At 41.4% G+C, this 20517-nt stretch overlaps 2 protein-coding genes across 2 annotated transcripts in view; both read right to left on the bottom strand.

Annotated features, from left to right (window-relative positions):
- hmcn2 (hemicentin 2) overlaps positions 1-3141 on the bottom strand; it is a 44168-nt gene extending 41027 nt beyond the window's left edge. Inside the window, exons 1-3 of the mRNA XM_056376393.1 lie at positions 2501-3141; positions 747-817; positions 70-228 (exon numbers count right to left, since the gene is read on the bottom strand). Coding sequence (XP_056232368.1) covers positions 70-228; positions 747-817; positions 2501-2759 — 489 coding nt within the window. The 5' untranslated portion in view covers positions 2760-3141. The remainder of the gene's footprint in view (positions 1-69; positions 229-746; positions 818-2500) is intronic.
- Positions 3142-4351: 1210 nt separating this feature from the next.
- On the bottom strand, positions 4352-20517 carry LOC130169541 (neuronal calcium sensor 1). The gene is made up of 10 exons (XM_056376392.1): positions 20312-20517; positions 19532-19652; positions 18370-18512; positions 15099-15123; positions 9745-9883; positions 7565-7643; positions 6960-7048; positions 6804-6881; positions 6080-6187; positions 4352-5596 (listed from the first exon to the last, which is right to left on the bottom strand). Exons 3-9 carry the CDS (start codon positions 18431-18433, stop codon positions 6089-6091), a joined length of 573 nt encoding a protein of 190 aa, XP_056232367.1. The 5' UTR covers positions 18434-18512; positions 19532-19652; positions 20312-20517; the 3' UTR covers positions 4352-5596; positions 6080-6088.

Raw genomic sequence — 20517 nt, 5'->3', positions numbered from 1 at the left:
CACTGATATTTGGCATCTAGCCCTGATCTGTGAGGTCCTCACAACCCTGTATATGTTCTAGGACCGTACCTGAGATTGACGGAGCTGCACCAGCTGCAGAACATCTCTTTTCAGGCGGTAGTCTTTGGCTCTGGCGTCAGTGAAGACGTAGATGAAGGATCCAGGCAGGGAAACCTCCAAGGCTTTCTTGATGGCTCCTATACTCATCTCAGGGCAGTCGCCCCCACCCTGGGTGACAGAATCACACGATCAAATACTGAACGAAGAAATGAACTCTAAATATCTCATTTTAAACTTCATTCAGACTGATATACTAAATATAGTTTCCCTTTTATGAATAACTCAGGACATATTGTAAAGGAAATATTTAAAACACAATACTCTACTACTAATTAAAGCCACACTATGTAACTTTTGAACAAAGAAATGAAACAATACGCCTTTTAAAAATCAACAGTTGACATATGTAAAGAAGTACACCCTTGTTCAATTCAGTACACTCACCAGCAGCTATTACAGATAACGCAGTGTAACATTCCTGAGTCAGCTTGCTGACTTTATGATTCATCTCTACTGCTACACTACATTATAGCATTAACCATTATCATGTAATTGAGCCTTGTGGCCACAGTTCCTGCAGTTCAGTAACAGCAGTCCACACAGCTGAATTAATGTGGAACAGTACAGTCTTGCTGTACAGTTCCTGTCTTATATAGAATTATTATCCCATGTGTCCTGCTTCCTACCTGGACAAATAGCTCTTGCAGATCCTGCTGGAACTTCTTTGGATCAGTGGTGATGGACACAGGGCCGATATCTGTCAGTTTACAAATGTATATCATCAAACAGAGACTTGTCAAGTGAACAAAATCAAATTAAATGAATTCAATAAGAGGTGTTGCTGGTTACTATTACATTGTGTATACCTAAAAATAGTTATCACAATGGAATAAGGTCATACCTATATGGATTTTTCTACAGATTCTACAAAATAAACTATGTCAGAACAAAGGATTTAGTTGTTCCCTCTCAGCAGTTCTCTCTCTGAACAAAAAAAAGTATCTATGGCATCAGAATCCATAATAAGCTCCAGCCTAATTTATCAGGGCCAGAGTGATGTCCTGTAGCTTTTATGCAAGATGTGAATGTCATTTCCACACACCACAAAGCACAAGAGAAGCTAGACTGGCGCACTGATAAAATTACAATGTTATGGTTTTGTTTTACACAAGTCCCTGCACTCCGGCCAGAATTTGAATGATGACGGATTAATCTCTTGTTTTGCAGCTGCAGTCAGCCTTTTCTATTGGGTGTCTCCCTCAGGTCTCAAGGAGCAGCAGCCGATCCCAGCGCGATGGATAAGAGCCTGTCAGAGACACTTGCTTATGTTCTGGAACCAATCGATGAAACAGTAAACATTAGCCAATACTCAGTGAATGCAACATTTTTGCGGAAGAACAGTGCATGTCCTTAAACACAAGCTTTTCATTATAAGTTATTACAGAGAAGACTCTCATCAGGTAGGGTGGAGCGTCGTGATTTCTCTGTCTGTGCTTGTTATTCTAAATGTCAAATATCATTTTGAAGTATCTTTGTGAGACTAATGACAAAGAGCTTGTGTCAGCTGATGACATTTCTAACTCATTCTCAATCTGTTTCCCAATAGCAGAGGCTTTCAAGTCCTTGTCTCCCTCTCATGAGTGCCTGTAAAACACTGACAGCACTGTCACGCCTCTTTGTCAGCCACCGCGGCCTCTTTGCAATCCTGGAAGTTTACAAGGTCCCCAAGGGCAGGGCGCATTAAACACAAGACAAAATGTGTGGTGTTAGTGCAGCCCACCATCCCCCCTGGCTGGCTAAACTGGGGTCTGTGAGGGTTTTCCGGAGGCTTGGATGCAGGAGAGGGAGGAGTAGGGTGGGGTGGGTGGGTGGGGAGGGGGTGATTGGGGTAATTACACACAAGCAGACAGCATATGCTTCTCATCAGTGCTCAAACACCCTCCCCCATTAGAGCACTCTTATTTTCAAGCTGAAGTTTTCTCATATTGGAGGTCAGATGCGGGGGGTGAGGACCCTTACCTGTCCCGCTGACTCCTCAGTCTATAAGCTCACATATTCTTCTATCAGTTTGAGTTCAAGGTGCTGCTCCACGAAAGTTGACTTCTAATGAAGCTGCTCTGAGTTACAGCATGTGCTACAGGTTGTTTCTGTGATCTTTTCAAGTAAAACTTTGTAAATGACAGCTACAGAAAACATAGCAACAGTTTACATATATTGTCCCATTGAGTTTGTAATGATGCAACAAGTACGTGTGTAGTCTCTGAAGAGGTCTGGCCACACAATCAGGGCCCACTTTGGCTTTTTAACTTCTACAATAAATAGTAATTATGTGCAATAATACACAAAAAAAATATTCAGAATCCAACTCTACCACTGTCACAAAAATGGAAACGTGTTTGGTATGAACTGATTTTTTCAAGTGCATTTAATAAAACAGTACCTGGGTCATGGAAGGGGACCAAGACAAAGTTTTTGATGGGTCTGGTCCTCCGATTCAGGGTCTTCTCCAGGATCCGCGATGCGCCCTCTATCACCTGTTTCAGATCGTCGTACATGGAGCCGGTAACATCGAACACAAAGGCCAGGGTCGAGGCGCTGTCACCAGATCCATCATCCTCCTCAACCCGGGGGACTGCCAACAGCCTGTGCGTGCTGATATAGAGCGCCAAGACTAGGCACTTAAATAAGACACCGGTCATTTTTTTTTTTTTTCAGATTTACTGCATCTGTCTGATGGATTGAGGCTGATCACATAAAAATGGTAAGAGTAAAAGAAAGTTTTCAAAAAGTTCAGATTTCAAAGATACTCAAACAAGTCTGGGACTGCTTCCAGTCGGTAGAAAAGATATTTTGGAACAATACGCCTGAGCTGAAACACATCAAAATCCAGTGTAAAATACTTCCACAGGAGAACATCCGTGCGTAAAGTTTGGAGGAGCGTGTGGACTGGCTCTGTGCTGGAGAGCCCCTGGAGAGCTGGTGCTCTGACGCTTCAAACGGGGGCGGAGATGGGTATTAAAAGGTTCCCGAGACCCAACCTGATTTTTTTTTGTGTGTATGTGTGTGTGTGTGTGTGTGTGTGTGTGTGTGTGTGTGTGTAACTCGACCCCACTGTGACTTCCAGGCTTTAACCCTATCCTACATTCCCCCTTCAATCCGATGTTTTTTCCCGCAATCGAGGTGGGCCCCTAGAGACTCAGTTTTTAACAGGCGTACGCACATTACCAGCGGAGTCTGGAGTCTGTATTCTGGACATGGCGAGAACATTGTCTCAGTAACAGCCTCGTTTTTATAAATAGCCATCGTTTATATTCAGCTGACACCAATCTAATTTTGTACGTAGCCCACCCTGAGAAATATCCCCTTGGCATATGAATGGGTGGAATAGCTTGGCGTGCCACACAGAAATGTCACTGTCCCTTTTTACTTTGTTGCTGATGTAAACAGAAATGTGTTATTGATGTTTAAACATTACTCTTACGCACTTGATGTCTGGCTATGACATATCTTGTATGAGGAGATCAGACCTCACAGAGGCTGCCAGCCCAGATCTTATCAATGTAAATAATTCAGTGTCTTCTTCCAAAGGAAGAGTCTGAGACCCAGAATATTTTGATCCTCTTGTCTTTTGCTGCACTTAGTCGCAGATGTTACATTAGAAGCTTTTATAAAATACGAAGTGAATTAAAAAATTTACCAAAAGGACAGAGAAGTCTCTCTCTCTGGCCAAAGCTCTGGACCCTCCTGACCTCCTCCTCCTCCTCCTGATATCACTTCCATCTGTCCTTGATGAGAAGAAAACAGAGAGCAGGTCTGAGCAGGCCCAGTGAGCAGACAGACCCAGCAGCTCCTACATGAGAAGCCACCCAGCCTCATTAATCCACCCATCAATAGCCAGACATCACAGTTTTATGCAGTTCACTTTTCATTACACAACCACAGAGTGCAGGCTTATACTGCAGAGCAAAGTGGCATGTACCATTCTGTGTCTCAAAGCACAACAGGCACTAAAGCTTGACATGAAATTGCTCTGTATTGGTTTAGTGGCTAGGTGTGATATTGGATTCATAGTGTTTGACATTTTAAATACCATGCAATAGGTAGGTTGAATTTTGGACAATTTTCTTAAGAATTGATTATCATTAGGGGAGTTTAACATTTTACAAAGACATTTGTGAGCAATTGTGAGTCATTTCACAATGCAGCTCATAAAATCAAAGAAACAGTTAAATACAAAATTAAACACATTTTTTTGTCCATTCCAGACTAACAATACAGTAATAAAAAAAAGTTAGCCACTTAAATGCATTTTATTCTGTGCTCTTATACTGTTAATCAACAGGTAAATGACATTTATCGGTTCGTAAATTATCATTTGCATAAGGCATAAAATCAGTGAAGCTGATAAAACATCTTAATGCTCTAACTAAAATAATCCAAGAATGAAAAAAGGCATCACATGCTCTGGCCTCACACAGGACAAATACGAAGTGGACAATTGCAACCACAGAGCTCGCAAAAGCTTTACAACCAGAATTGATGTCTGTTTGTGTCTCTCAATGACCAGTGCTTTGTGTGTGCTGAGGGTGGGGTGCGATGCTCTCAAAAGAAATAATGAGCCTCAATTCAGATGTAAGCTGGGAGAATTCGCCGTGTTGCTTGGTCATGTCGTTCAGGATGTGGCTGTGCAACACTGCAGACACCAGACGCTCCTGCTAACGGGGAAGTGAAAACACAATAGGATGCACAGACTGCAAACATAGTAAAATAATCCATAGAAAAGCCCCCCACTTCTTCAACACTCTTCTTCAAATAGAAACCCTGTTCTCTCAGGAAAAGGAAACTTCAATGTGAGAAAAAAAACAATCCCACAATAATAATGAAAAATACAGTGCAATACATTTCAACACCTTTGATAAAAAATAAAACTTCATTCCATATTTATGAGGAAATTCCCATAAATGCAGCAAAGCAGAAAATAAATTACCATTATATTTACATTATACAATATACACTATACTGCTTTGAAACTGTAATTAATGCTAGTGTTCCCGTTATCACCTTGTAATACATCTTTCCAGATTTTCCCAGGTTTAGAGTCTCTCTGTGTGGTGATGAAGCAGCAGCACAGTTCCTCTGAGCAGTTCTCCCTGGTTTACAGTATGTGAACAAGACGCACACTAACATCTCCGAGGGAATTCACTTCCTGTCCGTGGGGAAACCACAACACTGCGCTTGCGGAAATGCTCGTACACAGTCCACAACACTCAAGGGTGTACGCAGTGCCACATAGCTGTAGAAGCACAGATAAATGATTGAGGGTTTTGCTGACATGTTTGAATTCTCCCTCACATCAGAGGATATATTTCTTCACGATCCTTGGTGGAAATGTAGACGAACAGCTACTTGACACAGATGCCGTGAGGCCTTGCGACAAAAGTTTGCAGTCCACGTCTGGGTAAGCGAGTTAAATGTGGCTTCCTCCTGTTACAGGTGTGATGGTGCTGGATTGGCGAGGATGCTGAGTTGGATCCATCTGTAAGAGTGATTATCAGTTGAACAGAAGACACTAAGTGGTGTCATGAAACCTGGGTGTGTTCAGAGCATGCACGATAACCGCTGAACAGAGCTACTGCATGACTAAAATATGTCTTTGCAAGCTTCGCTTCACAGTTGACAAAACGCTGAGCAGGATGTCATCAACAATTGGCAGTGGCTGATGCATTACAATAGGCAGTGAGTGGTGAGGGCTGTCTCGCTCTTCACTCAGGACTGCAAGACTATTTGATTGCCAGCAAACAAGTGGGACATTTGAATAATTCATAAGAACAAACTGAGAGCAGAAAGTGGCTTCTTCCTTTTTGGTTTCAGCCCACGGAGTGAATTTACTTTCTTGTACTTTTTGCTCTGATGAAATAAGAATTACACAGTGTTATCTTTAAGCTGAAGTATGACCTGGGATTGAAAATCACCCAAGCGGAGAAGTATGCAGGAACTAGCTCATTAATACCCCACTCACCTTACATTCCTACACAAGTCCATCGTAGAGTGACAAAGCCTGAACAATAGAGGGGTCTGCCTTTGAGCCCTCCTGAAACTCCTGCAGAGTCAGCTTCCCATCTGCATTCTGAGGGAAGAACATGAGACAAAATGAAGCTGAAGCCTGATCCTGCTTTAACACACAGTTACCAGAAGGGGGCAAAAGAAGCACTCAGGCTACATCATGCTACCCCCGGTCTATGCTGTTGGACTTATCTTTGGTTCAGTGCACTTGGATGGTAGCCACTCTCTGCCAATACAAATCATTAAGTGCTGCTGCGCTGCAAAAAACCAGACCAATGGGCTGATCTTGGCAGTTACTTGCCCATGCAGGCGACGTCTCATCTTGCACTAAAGATGAGAGAGTCTTGGGGCTGAGGGAGTGGGCATATCGCCAAGGGCTACTGGTGGAGGACACTATATATGATGTTTATAGACTGAGGGCAGTGTTATTGACGCTGTGATGGCTAAGACTAAAAGCTCTAAACTTAACAGTGTCCATATCAAAGCCCTGAGGGTTGCAAGAAAAGCAGATTCACTCCTCTTAATGGTGAACTAAGGATCTTTACTGCACGTGCATCAGCATCAGGCAAAGTTTGATGTTAAACTATAGAATGTAACATCAAATGGTATCGCAACTAATGCATTATCATTGTATTTATGACTTCAGTTTTTTGATATTATTTCAATGTTAAACTTCTCACCTTGTCCATCATCGCAAAAATACGGTCCACTCGCTTTTCTGGCGTGTTTTCTTCCTCTGGCAGCTCCACGGTGTTCCCCTAAGATATCAAATCATTACACTTTGTACAATTAAAACAAAATACAGGTTTGAACCTTTAAAGTTTCATAAAACTTACCACCATCTGGTATATGGCATCTACGATGTTCAACATCTCATCACGGGTAATATAGCCGTCGTTATCAAGGTCATATAATTTAAAAGCCCCTGTGCAGAGAAAGATATTAAACTATATGGGTTTAACTGCAGCAAAGTGGAGATTCACAACCATTTCTGGTAGCTTCAGAAAGCTACTGTCACCTCAAAATATAAAGCAAAAGATTTTATTAAATATAAAGTTTATTTTCATGGATTACAGAGCACATAGAGTTTCATGTCTTTGGAAATGTTGAAATCTGAGTAGAGACAGAGAGCATCCTTTCATGGTGGCTTCCCACTTCCAAAGGCTACAGTGGTAGTTCTGAATATAGATAATGACCATACTTTGTTTTTTTTGTCGAAAAGTTATAATTCCAGCTTAAGTTTTTCTAGGGTGATCTGTTTTCAAAGGGAGGTTTGGTCCTGACCTCCAGCTTGAAGTTTCCTGCTGTATCTTGTTCACAATTTTTATTTGCTGTTCTCTAGGAACCAACCAGTCCTCTTTCATATGCAATTCATGGCAGTCAATCCTAAATCCTTTTATTTGAATGTCAAAAAATAGGGAAGGAGGGTGCATCATCTTACATCTCAGCTTCTCATCCAGAGTCCCCCGAGAAGTCACTGACAAGGCCTGGATGAACTCAGAGAACTCGATGCGTCCGTCCTACAGAGCGACAACAGGGAGAGAAAGAGAGGGAGAAAATGGCCCAGAGACAAGATGAGCATTTTACTTCACACTTGCTGTGGCTGTACTTTCATGAACTCCTTGCTGTTCTTTCATGATGTCCTTGCTGTATTCTGCTGAAAACGGGGCCAGACGTTTGCTCCAAGTCAGCTGCTATTTTTTACCCTGCACCTGGCTCTCTCCTGAGGCGGAAATATGTCACCTCTGGTCATTAGTAAGATGGATGCTACTGGCTCATGGTCTAAAAGTTACAGCACACAAACATACAACCATTGTATTTTTGGGACAAAGTTCTTTCACATTTTTCAAATCATTCCACATCATGAATGGGCTCGGCAGATAAATCTGTCCAACAAGGTAGAAAATAATCCACTGTGGCATTTACAAGAATCCCATGCACTGAATCTTACCACAGAAGCTCAAAATTTCCAATTAACCTCCCAAAGCTGTGGCCTTCAGTGTTCTTCTGTGAGGCCACACTTTGTGCAGCGAAGAGAAACATCTGCTAACATGGATAGTCATCAAATATAAAACGAAAGCTCAGAGAGGCTCAAACTGAAATGATTCAGACCAGCTCATCAAGTTATGACCTCCAGCCTCAAGCAACAGCACAAGACTTAAATCAAATTGCAGCGCTGCATAAATGAAATGCTGTTTAGATTCCAAGTGAAAACAACAACTTGTACACAACAAGCAATACATATAAAGTGGCTGGTAGTGGAGCTTTCAGGCTTTGCTCAATTCATATTCTCGTGAGCTACAACTGTATTACATCACATTCTGCTACAGCAGAGGCCCACCTATAACCATCAGCCACAGCTCTTGTTTCACAAAAAAAGCCAAGCACTTTTCATGGCCCTGGGGTCGACTAAGTTTATCTCTACCAGACATCTGACCAGCCAGACAATGCTGAAGTCATGCATTGCTGATTACATAAGTCATAAAACCTGTTAAGATCAATGCATTCTCTAACTATGGGGTGCCTAACGCTAATGAAGGTCGTAGATTAACATTAGACACAGGGGTTTTATGATCTTCCTGACACAAAGCTTCTTAACTGAAGTCAATAAACCCTCAGGGGCTCCCCAACACCCGAGGAGCTGCTCATCCACAGTTTGTCTCCGTAAACACAAATTGAATAATCTTGTGCAGCTGCAATGAAGTGGATTACTTCAGACAACTGCAGCTTATTGTTAAAGCTTGCTTTATCGTCCTATCGTCAAATCCTGAGAGGATGACTCCTCATAATAAGGACAATAGTTTTATTCAAAATATAAAATAATAATAAATAAATAAATAAATAAAAATATACACACTTTTTGGCACACAGCCTTAAAAAAAGATTTCCAACTAAGGGTTACATTTCTATTTCACTATTGATGCTACAGCTCATCTTCAGTTCTTCACAAAGTGCCTATTTTTGAAAACTAAATCATTTGTGCTGTTGAAATATTGACTGACGATGTTCAGACTGATTTCAAAAGGCACATGTAGGATTTTGCTCTCAAGGTCCTTTGACATGAAAAAAATATATCAGAATTCTATTCGTACAAGCATTAAAGTTAAGAATAAAAATATTAAGAACAGAAATAGGACAATCATTCCACATGATACAAAAAATAATTTGCAGAGTACACTGGACATGGAATTTCCAACTATAACTAACATCTTTCTTACTCTATATTTTGATTAACTTTGGGCTAGAAATTTGATTTTCACTTTCCAAAACAAACAGCCTTCATTCAAAAGGGGTTTGAATAAATAACCTTCTGTACACAAAACTGAGAGCCTGCAGTTCTCATATAAAAAGTAAAAAGGGCCCTGGAATAATAACAGCAGCAAAATGAATAGGATTTTTTATTCTGTGCAACCTCTGGCTGGCCAGAAAGAAGGAGCTGCTGTTCTCACAAACTGACTTGACCTGAATTAAGACCCTTTAGATTAGCTCTCCCCTCAAACACTATCGCTGTTAACATAACTTCCTTTATGTTGCAGCAACCCTGGACAGACCAGTCCAAAACTATTTCTCAGTGATTTTGATGTGACAAAGGAAGCTGAACATATAAATCTAAATACAAACCTTATTTTCATCAAAAACATTGAAGACAAAGGAGGCAAACTTTGTGGGATCTCCAAAAGGAAAGAACTGCTTATATATCTTCTGGAAGCCGACGGCATCAAGCTGCCCACTTGGACAATCTTTGATGAAGCCTTTGTACCTGAAAAATAAAGAACATATTGAGATTATTTAAAGAGTTAGAAAAAAGGGTTTATAGCATAATGAGAATGCATAATTAAGACAAGACTTGACAAAGATGATAGACTGAAGCCACATCCCCATTTCAGGCACAGCAGGTACTACTGACTGTGCTAGATCAAAAAAGGTAAAGTGCAAAGCTATTTGTCTCATTCACAGATAAGACGATCGCCTTAATCCAATAGCAAGCCCAGAGTGGTTAACTCTAATCAAATTACTCTCTAGTCCTCTTTTGATAATATGCGTAGCTGATAGATAAGTCTGAGAGCTTCCTCTCGCCCCTGGAAATGACATATCTAGAGAGCGACTTAACGTCTCTATTAGCCTAAATATAGAAGCATTTCATGAGCAATTTCAAGCGCAGTCACTCAAAGGTAGGTAGTTTCCTTGTATGTCTTCATAAAGGAAAAAAGCAGCCTCAGTCTTACTAGACCATAACAGGTCAAGGAGTAAGAAAGAGAGTGTTAGCCTTTACAAAAATAAATGCTAGAAGAAAAGTAAGAGAAGGAGGAAATAATAACCCTCTCTAGTTATAAAAAGCATCGCAAAAAGCTTTTGCTCTTGATCAACAGCAAAAATGACGCAAGTTCACACAAGGGAGCACTGCATGTTCGTCTGTGATTCAGTTAAAACTGTTCAAAATAAGCCAAGGCTGTAATTAAGGCCACAGAGAGTGTTCTGATGAAGAATGAAGGTCAGGAAAGATCTTTTCCACTAACACTCTAGCTCCTCACTCCTCTTAAACTCTTTACTTTTAATCTGCCTGGGAGATAATGAAGCTAGCTCCATACAGTCAAAGAGATGGAGAGACGCTTTGAGGAGCAGCTGGGAAAAAGTTCAGCGAGAAGAGAAGCGAGAAGAGAGCAGAACCATGTAATTCTCACATTTGAATTATCTGGAGATATGCAGGAAAATGAAAGCCTAGCTCTCTATAATGCAGAATACAACCTAATTGGTATTCAAAGTACAGAACACACAAAGCATATCATAATCCAGAGCCGACCCATTTCACCTGAATTCTTTAGTCATTTTTAAAGTGTTACTATGGAATATTATATTTCTGAAACCAATGTAAAAGGCTGAATGATACATACTGTATAGCTTATATGTGTACAGTGCATACAGTATACATTTTTAGGTATAGAGCATTAATACAAATTCCAAGAGTTTGATTTGTTTGGGCAGTAATGACGTATTTTGGGTGTCACAGGTGCAGCCGGAGTGATAAAATTAAACAATCTTAACAGCCACAATAATAATACTTTTACCTGACAGCTACATAGTTTACAAGAAGTGTCTATTCTGTTCTTCTTCAGTAATTTCCGGTGGGTCAAATATCAGCCAATTTTAGTTTATCACAAACAAACGCTGAAGGTTCTGGGTTCAAACCTGCTGACTGGCCTGGGCCTTCTGCATGTTCTCCCAATGCCTGCCAGGGTTTGCTCCTGGTACTCCGGCTTCCTTCCCCACTCCGAAGACATGCAGGTTAGCTTTACTGGTGACTCTAAACTGCCTATAGGTGTGAATGTGAGTGTGAAGAGTTGTTTGTTTCTATAGGTGTGCCCTGTGACCTGTCCAGAGTGCAACCCGCCTCTCACCTCCAGCTGCCTGCAACCCTCAAAGGATAAGGGGTATAGCTAATGGATGGATGGACAAACAAACTAAATTACATTGGTACTCTAATACCCATACGTCTGCTTATTACATATATATTGATATCAGAGTTTATGTAGAACAGAAATTACAGTACAGAAGGGTGTTTCTGATTGGAGTTCACATAACTCATGAAAAAAAGCTTTTCAGTAGCCTGCATTGCACTGACAAAGGGATGAATCCATATAGTTGAATTAACATCACAGACCACATAAATAATGTGGTCCAGACACCCTGATGAAGTTGCTGTGAGGCTGAGATTGGTGTGTACTTTATACAACTACTCAGTACTGTGGAAACATGTCTTCTGTGGCTCTGAACAAGCTTTCCCAACTCCCAATTAACCTGTGTTACAAACTGGAGTTGTGGAGTTTGAAAGAAGTGGGTATTTAGGCAGCAGCAGTCTTATGAAAGGCACTAGAGTTGCATTATGGGAAATGTGGAGGCTAAAAGGTTAAAAGTATATCCTGGCCTCTGCTGCTTTGATTTCGACCACTTATTTAAATCTGTGTCTTATGTGTCACTCAACTTTATGAAAGTGCAATACTAGATCACTTTAGCACCCCTTTGTTCCCTGCCTGAGAGTGTAAGAAGGTTTATTTTCTGTAACCAGTTGTTACAATTTTAAGAGCACCTTAAGGACTTGTGGCATGTGTGGCAAAGTGTATGTTACCCTGTGAGTAAGAGAAAGAACAACTAAAGAGTAAGCAAGAGTCTCTCTCTGTTGCTCTTTCTTGGATACCCAAGAAGTGATGACAAATACATTTTATGGCTGTATTAAAACTAAACAAAATTGCCATCACAAACAAAACATCAATTATTTAAATTTACATCTTACAGTTCTGTTGGAGGTTTGGGTGTATTACCCTAACAGCAGCTGATGTAGCCTCAAACCGCCTGCCCCAAGCACAGATTAGCGGTGGGTTTAAGAGGTCTGGTAAAGATTGCTTCTTTCTAACTCGACGCCTCCAGATTTTTTTTTTCATTTCCTAACTTGCAGTCTTCAGCCCCAAGTGACACTGATTTAGTTGACATCGCTTGAGGCAATTTATCAGATTTCACACAGCTCCCTCTGGAGCCACGAAAAGATTTTTATAGGTTTTTTTTCCACACACATATATGCAGGATCTGTGAACAGACTATCATGTGTAAAGCCGTCGCAGTTCACCTAGTTATTGGCGATAGGCTATTACAGCTGTTGAAAAACAATTTCATGTCCATTGTAAAAGATTACCCAGATCATTCATTACTGTACTTCGTCTGATGTTCATTATAGTTCAGCATAGTTCAAGTTTGCTCTCAGAGTTATGTTTTTGACAGTTTTCAGCTGTAAAATCTCCCTAAATGTCTTTGTCACAAATCTTTAAAAACCAAATTCAAGAGAGTATCAAAAAAGTTTGGTTATATTATGTGTTTAAAAAAAAAAAGTTAGCTGAGACCTCTTTGTTAAACTCTCAAATATTAACCTCAAAAATTCTGTATTGATCAGACTTGTAAAAATGTTTAATATGCACTTTGAGTTTTGATTTATCAAAGGCTTGCCTGAATCACTGTTGCTGAAATGTTATCTTCCCTCTTCAGACAGTCAAATTAATTTGCTTGACGAGGCATAGGCCGTCCATTTTAGGCTGACTACTACATTTAACATATTAGCAGTGCGGTTACATAAGCAGTGCACACACATACATTGGTAAAATAGATACAGTAAGCAATGTACCAGCGTATACATGTTACCTCAGTGTCAGCTATTCAACAGTCATTGTGAGAATCACCTTAATTTGCTAAGAGCACATCATGTACAAGAAGTCTGACTTGGTGACACTGGTGCTAAGACACACACACGGTCAGACTATACTTGAGCCGGGGTAACAATGCAACTATGCACTATACTTGCAGGGACATAGCAGACGTGACATTGTGCATCAGACCCCATTGGGGAGCCAGCATGAAGATAAAGTATTTATTACTGGCACTGGCTCCTACTCCTTGGCATCTACCATGGTGGCTATCTAAAGAGTTGTGCAGGATGTTTCTCTTGCTCCTGCCTAGCTGGCAGGAACATCACTGCACTATGGCATTTTGTTATTGATTTCAGGTGAGCCTCAGGCATACTAATGATGTTCCCTTTGAGGAGAATTAGAAAGGGGAACAAATTTAATGCACAACACAGGCATTTATCTAACCCTGCTAATTCTTCTGTGTCTGTGCCTGTGCTCTAATTACACGCCATCTGGCATTTCCCCTGGTAAAATTCCCTCTCATCCCTCACACTCAGCCATGTTGATTGCTGCTGATCTTCAAGTGAGGACTCATGCAAACTTTCCTGTGAAAGACAGTGAGAGTGATGGTGAGCTAGCTGGCTGCACAGCCGAAGGGTGGAGGTTTAAGCCGGGTGGGGGGTATTCCGTCCCAGTGCGCTCAGGCAGCCCGAGAGACAGGCCAGCTTGGGGGCTCTGGACCTGCCAATGCCCAGTGATATCTAATGCTGCTGCTTCTGCTGCTGCTGTGTGGCTGTGAATGTGCCCAGGCTCCTTCCCCCCCGTAAACTCCCTAACAAGGGACATGAACAGCAACGAGCTCTTGAGGCAGAGCTCTTTTCATGCATGCAGAATTAGGTTGTGAAATGCAAAACCAAAGCAGGAGAACTGAAGTGTGAACATGGAAGAGTGATCACTTTATTACAGTGCTCCCTCTTCTGACATACACTATTCTTTGTTTTTCATTTCCAAAGAAACAATAGTCCAACAGCAGCATGCAGCAAACAAAAGCAATGACTACGCTTATGCTTGAATCATCTCTGTAATGAAGATGCATTGTCTATCACTCTGTGCCTTCAGAAAGACATTCAGAAAATCACACCTTAACAGTAATGATCACTCTCACCACGGCACTGAGAATCATCCTGGCCTAAGGTGTAAGTGTTTCACAAACACATTTCATTTGGATATATGTAAGTACATGTTACAACACAGTGAGCACAGGCTGGGAACAGATAAAGGTTAGACCTCTGCAAGATGATGCTGGTGCTGGTCACACTGACTAATAGGTAGAGAGTATGACAGAGAGGATTACTAATCTGCAACCTTGTGGAGGCTCTGTAGCCATGTAGTCATTAAGTGCCTGAGAGTGAAACAACCTTGTGCCCCCGCCATTCTTCTGTTATCACACATCCCTTTTTGCAAACAGAGCAAAAAGGTTGTTGAGGAATGCATCATGGAAATGTTTATATCAGTGTTATCAGCCTCCAAAGTCACTCAGTCTCAGTAAGGCTTCAAAGTCATTCTATTTTCAGAACGTGTCTGTCTTCAGGGTAGCGTGAGGGAGATGGCTTCAAATCGACTATCAAACCAACTGTAAATACACTATCGGTGGACTCAAGAACATCAATGTGGCTTTTGCAAGTGGGTCAAGATAAGACCCCCTGATTCCTGTGAGTTCTACCAGTAAAGAAACAATTGCAAATATATGACTAGCCTCACATCAGGAATGGAAAATTCTCATTAAAAATTAATGGACACACTTACCACTGCTGCACCTCTTTCTCCGTAACTGTAAGAGAGATACAGAGTTATGTTAGTTTGGAGAAAAACTTTGGTTGTCCTAGAAAAAGAGTAGCTGGCTGTTAGATACAACACAGGAGCCAAGTAGTAGCATCATTAATCATCTTGGCCCAATCCCTTCTTCCACAAATCTTCTGACTTGACCAAAAATACTCAACAGTGTCAACATGCAATTATTGGAAAATAGCCATGTTTAGTTGAGTGTACAATTTATCAATTCCAGCATACTATCAGAGGAGATGAATAATAATTTCTCCTGGCCTGCAGAGTAGAGGACAAGTGGGAGTGAACCCCAGGGAGCCACAGAAAAAGACAAACAAGGCTGAGGGAATGAAGGTCAGCCACAGATTTAAGAAAGAGAAGAGTTTAGGAGGGGAGACGTGTTATCATGCCCACGCAAGCACCATTATCTGCCAGTATCTAATCAACCAATTCCTCATGGCTTTCCCTTGTCTCTTTACTTTCTCTCAAGTAACCTAAGCAATTTTAAGCCTGTTGGCCCCTGAGGTTACTAATGAAAACAAAGGCTGAAAACTAATAGCATTAGTTTAACCAGGTTTTCCCTTTGATTGAGACTTTCTGAATTCATGTAGTTGTTGTAAGTCTGATGATAGATGTCTGTTATCTCTTGTGTTGGGCCTGAGGCAAAGCAAGAGGCTTATAAACACAACAAATAGCAAGTTAGTTAATCGATAATTTCCTCTACTGTAATGTTTAACCTTGAGCAACTCACGGTCAGGGTTAATACAAACGTGTACAACCAAGGAATCAAAGTAAACAATGAGTTCCAGGCTTAGACACCTACTTGCCACATTTTTGGTCAAATCAAATCACCATTATCCAACACCCTCACATTGTGGGAGCCCAGTCAGATACATTTAAGACAACAAATACATTTATGACAAGGGTAAACATGATTTTTGTGAACACTGCGCCAGATTTACACAAAGCATTCCATAATGACACTGGTGTAGTGCTGGAGCAGAATAATACAGAGGCTATCAATAAGGAGGCCAGGTCAAGTAGCTTTCGCCTGCATATATCTCAACCTCAATTTGTTCTGTTCAGCATTTCACCAAGAAACCCATCATGTGACTCTTTCCTGGGCAATAAATGTCAGGGTCAATCTCACAACTGTCAGCCAAGCCAAGCTACCATTAAATTGGTCAATGTAGTCAAAAATTGAGGCAATTTACCATGGCTATGATTTAATAATTTTTTTTATTACATAACTCAGTCAGAGGCAATGGGCAATAATGCAATCAGCCAATTGCAGGAGAGTGCAGGGCCCACTCAGCCGGTTGGCCCTTCGGGGTCTGCTAGAACACATCCAGCTTGCAGTCTGTCACTGTGAGCCTCTTCATGGATTTGACAACTTATAAAATCATCATGTTATTATATGGGCCTTGCTTACATCCTGCAGACATTTTATTATTTTATCCATGTAATGCCAGAACAGTCATTAGGAAGAGTATTTCTGGGTTGAATTAAGCTCTTTAATGGACAGGTGAGGCTGCAACTATTTGCCACAGTTTTCACTAAACACTGGCTAGCCAGAGCCTTTGCATGGCTTAATGTTCTCTTTGGCCATGAAAGTGTTTTATTGAAAATGTAAGGCCATAATCATTTTCATATGAAGCGGTTTCAAATCTACAACAAAGCAGAAGACAGACATCAACAGATATTATTTTTGAACTAAACAGGCCTTAGATCTGGCCTTAGCTTCATTGGTTGCTTGTCAACACACAGCATTATCTGCAGGGAAAAAAACACCCTACTTCTTCTACCACTGAAACAAAAAGACACATAGGCCCAGAGAAATTTGCTAAGTCCCCAATCTGTCAAGAACCAAAGGAAAGCGTTGACTAAAATGGCAGACAAAGCTTCTCATGGGAGAGCAAGAGAAAGAGGCTCAAGTCAAGCAACAACAGAACAAGGGAGAATGATCACGCTGGGAGAGAAAGCTTGGTGCCCCTCTCAGCGATGCTAACCAGATAAGATCCTAATTATACTATTCCATTCCCTGCTCAAAGAGGGCAATTAGGGGATAAAGCGAGAGAGACAGGGTAAAAGGGTAAGAGAGAGAGAGAGACAGAGGAAGAAAAAGAGAGAGGGAGTGAGTAAAGGACAGCAGCAAGCAGCCCAGCCCAGCACGAAGCCCAATCTTCCTCCACAGCAATTTCCTGCCTTCCTTGGTTCTGCTGGGGAGAGACTCACCACACAAATAACACTGTCATTAAGCAGCCAATGGATGTCAACTCCCACCCACACCTGCACACTGTACTGCTCAAATAATAATAATAATAACGCTGTGCTCCAGAAATAACACACAAATGATTAATATAGTGTCTTCCGAGCAGACATTGTTGTGGTAATTGTAATTGTGAACTCTGCTCAAACTTGATTGAAAGCTGTGGGGGAAAAAATCAGTAGGAGATCGTCAATAAATAAGTTATTATAGGCTCTAGCAAGGTGAGAAAAGCAAATGCTGTCAATCTGCAATGTCCTGATAAGTTGCGAGAAACAACAAGAATCCATGTTCTTGCAAAGTTGTGGACAGGATTCAGGTTTGGGCCATTCCCTCCTGTTATCCCACTATTTCTGTGAGTCTCTATGCAGGAGTTCCATTTATAATTTTGAGATTTAAGGCTATGAATGAATTCACATAGAATGTCTTTATATTGTATCAATCTATCTATCTGTGTATACATTTGTAAAATATTTACACATGTGGAGCATGCATCCATATAAAACAACATCCTCATCACTAAGACCCCCAACTTGCTGGCAAACTCAGCATCTCCATATTCATAAATCCCTACAGTGTGCCTTAAAGATGCTGATTACAACTTTTACCAGACCTTAACCAATTATAATTTGCTACACAACATTTAAATGCAAATTCAAATCAAACAGGGAGCATATTCCCAGCTAACATTTAGTTGTAGCTCTGTTCTATTGTTAATGAGAAACTGATCTAGAATCCCAATATGTCCCAACAGGCAGGGCTATTTACTGTAAAGCCTGCATGGAAAACAGTGGGTGGAAAATATGATTTCAAAACAGCAGCAACAGAATCAATGTTAGGTATTCCTATCACATACTGTATGATATTTTACCTGTGGACAGAATGTTTTGAAATTCAGACAGTCTAGCTGAAAAGAGTTTGTGCAGGATTTCTATTCTAATGACAAGCCAAAAAAAAAGAAAAAAAAAGAAAAACGAAGGTACTCACAGTAGGTTTTCCTTGTCAACTCCTCCACCACCTCTGGCTTGAGTTTGCTGTTTGATTTACCCATGATCTTCAGCTCTCCTCCACACCTCCAAATCCACCTTGGCACGCAGCACCTGTTACTACCTCCTCTCCAATCTGCTCCTCTGCCAAAAACATACAACAAATGTGTGCCAGTTTAGCTGCAATGACACTGGTGAGGTAAGAGAAAGATGCTTTTGTTTTGTTTTGGTTTGGATTTAAAAAAAAAAAAAAAAAAAAAAGCAACTCCCATTCAAGTTAAATGAGTCTATCGTTCTGTGTGGTTCATTCTAGCTGTGGTCATGATCTGCTCAGTCATCAGCCCTGGCACTCCAGACAGACGAGTCAAGCCCCAGGGGCCCTAAGAAGAGGGGCCGGCAGGTTGTTGAGTCTATACAAGTGCTGCTGAGTGCCTATGTGTCCACCTCATTTCTTCACAGAAGTCCGTGGGCGAAGAGTGGCGTTTGGATGCGTTGCTACCTTCGTCCTTGGATACAAGAGTCACTCAGTGGCTGGGTTAAGCACGCTCACACCCTCACAGTCATTCTCTGTTCTTCTCACTCCTCCCACCCCTCCTTTCCCACCACTATCTCTATTGCTCTGGGTAAGTTACTGTAGAGAAGAATCCTCCCTCTTGACAGCTGAGATAAGGAGGTGTGTAAACTAAAATACAATGAACGGAGTTTGCCTTGGATGCACCCCGCTGCACTTTGCTCTCACTCAAAGCATTAACTCTAATCCATGGAATGTATACAGACATAACAGTTTGGGAAAAAGTAAAAGGTTTCAGTAATAATTTATGAAAAGAAAAAAGAAGCCAGGTCTCAACATAGTTCTGTAGTTCTAGTTGCCAGCTGAACAGCAAAAAAGGGATATGGTCTTGCTCTTAAAATAAGCATGTGTGCTGTCTACCACGCTTATAGGAGGATTTGAAGAGTGACAGTTTTCTTTTCTCCTCCATTCTGAGTCATAATGCTCCCTCCTTCCTAGCCTCACGACAGCATGGTATGGTGATTTCCTCCTCTCTGTCACAGCAGACAGGAGATGAGAGATAATGGAATTTCTTTGTATCAGGCCTGGCATTGGCATGCACTGATGCCTAACCACAGCAGCTGTCTGAGCCACAGAATAGAAAACTAGGCACCTTCACTGCAAACATCTGCTCTTCGTGTCCATGGCCAGTGATGTCCTTCTGAAGGATGCCACGCTGGTAATCACCATCTTGTGTTTGCTCAAGCCTTGTGGTTCTGGTTATTACTTAGACACTACGAAAATAAACAGACGGAGAGAGCAGTTACAAAGGGAAAGACAAAGGAAATGCTGTCACCTAAAGCCACAGACGCATGAGCACTTGACTGGAAAAACACTCAAAACAGACATCGACCTTTCTACTGTCTGCAAAAGCTGCTGAATGTAGCCAACAGGCAATGCACAGTGTGAAGCAGGAGGTGTGGTGGTAATTGAAGTGCAGAGACGAGTATATTTAAGTTCCACGCTTTAAATTAGCATAATTATATGAAAAGCAAATTGACTGTAGCGTTAACTCTATTCGAGTCTTATGAAAACAGGTGGCTAAGGCAAACAACACAACTAATAAGCACACACGCAGTCATACCAAATGAAGGGCTGAATTAACTCATGAAAGTGCGCTTTGTTTCCATATAATCTTTTTTTTTGTTGACATGAGTGAGACATGTTTTTAGCAGCTCGCGGCAGCAGTGTGGGATGTTGCCAGGCAGTACCATAGCAACACACAGTTTATGGCTACAGTACAACAGCTATAGTGCTATAGAAGCTTGCTAGTCATTGTACTCCCAACGTTTAGTACCCACGCTGTTTCTTGTAGCTAGTTGACTAAAAAAACACAGAAAAAGCATCTTGAAACATATAAAGCTTTTCCATGTAAAGCGACTTCAGGGTTTACCTGTGCTACAGAAGCAGAAAGTCGCCGTCCAGGGAGTCAGTCCCAAAAGCAGAGAGCCGCTGCCCGGTGTTGTCTTCCTTCGCCGAGTTCCGGAGCGAACGACTTGCTGCTGCGTGGATGGCCGTCTGCTCTGTTCTGATGCCGCCGTCAGGGAGTGACGTCGCTCCTGGCCCCGACCAGCTCTGCTCCGTGCCCGAGAGACACTG

This window comes from Seriola aureovittata, chromosome 5 (assembly GCF_021018895.1).
Source record: "Seriola aureovittata isolate HTS-2021-v1 ecotype China chromosome 5, ASM2101889v1, whole genome shotgun sequence".
Lineage (NCBI taxonomy): Eukaryota > Metazoa > Chordata > Actinopteri > Carangiformes > Carangidae > Seriola > Seriola aureovittata.
This window is presented reverse-complemented; position numbering and strand designations above follow the sequence as displayed.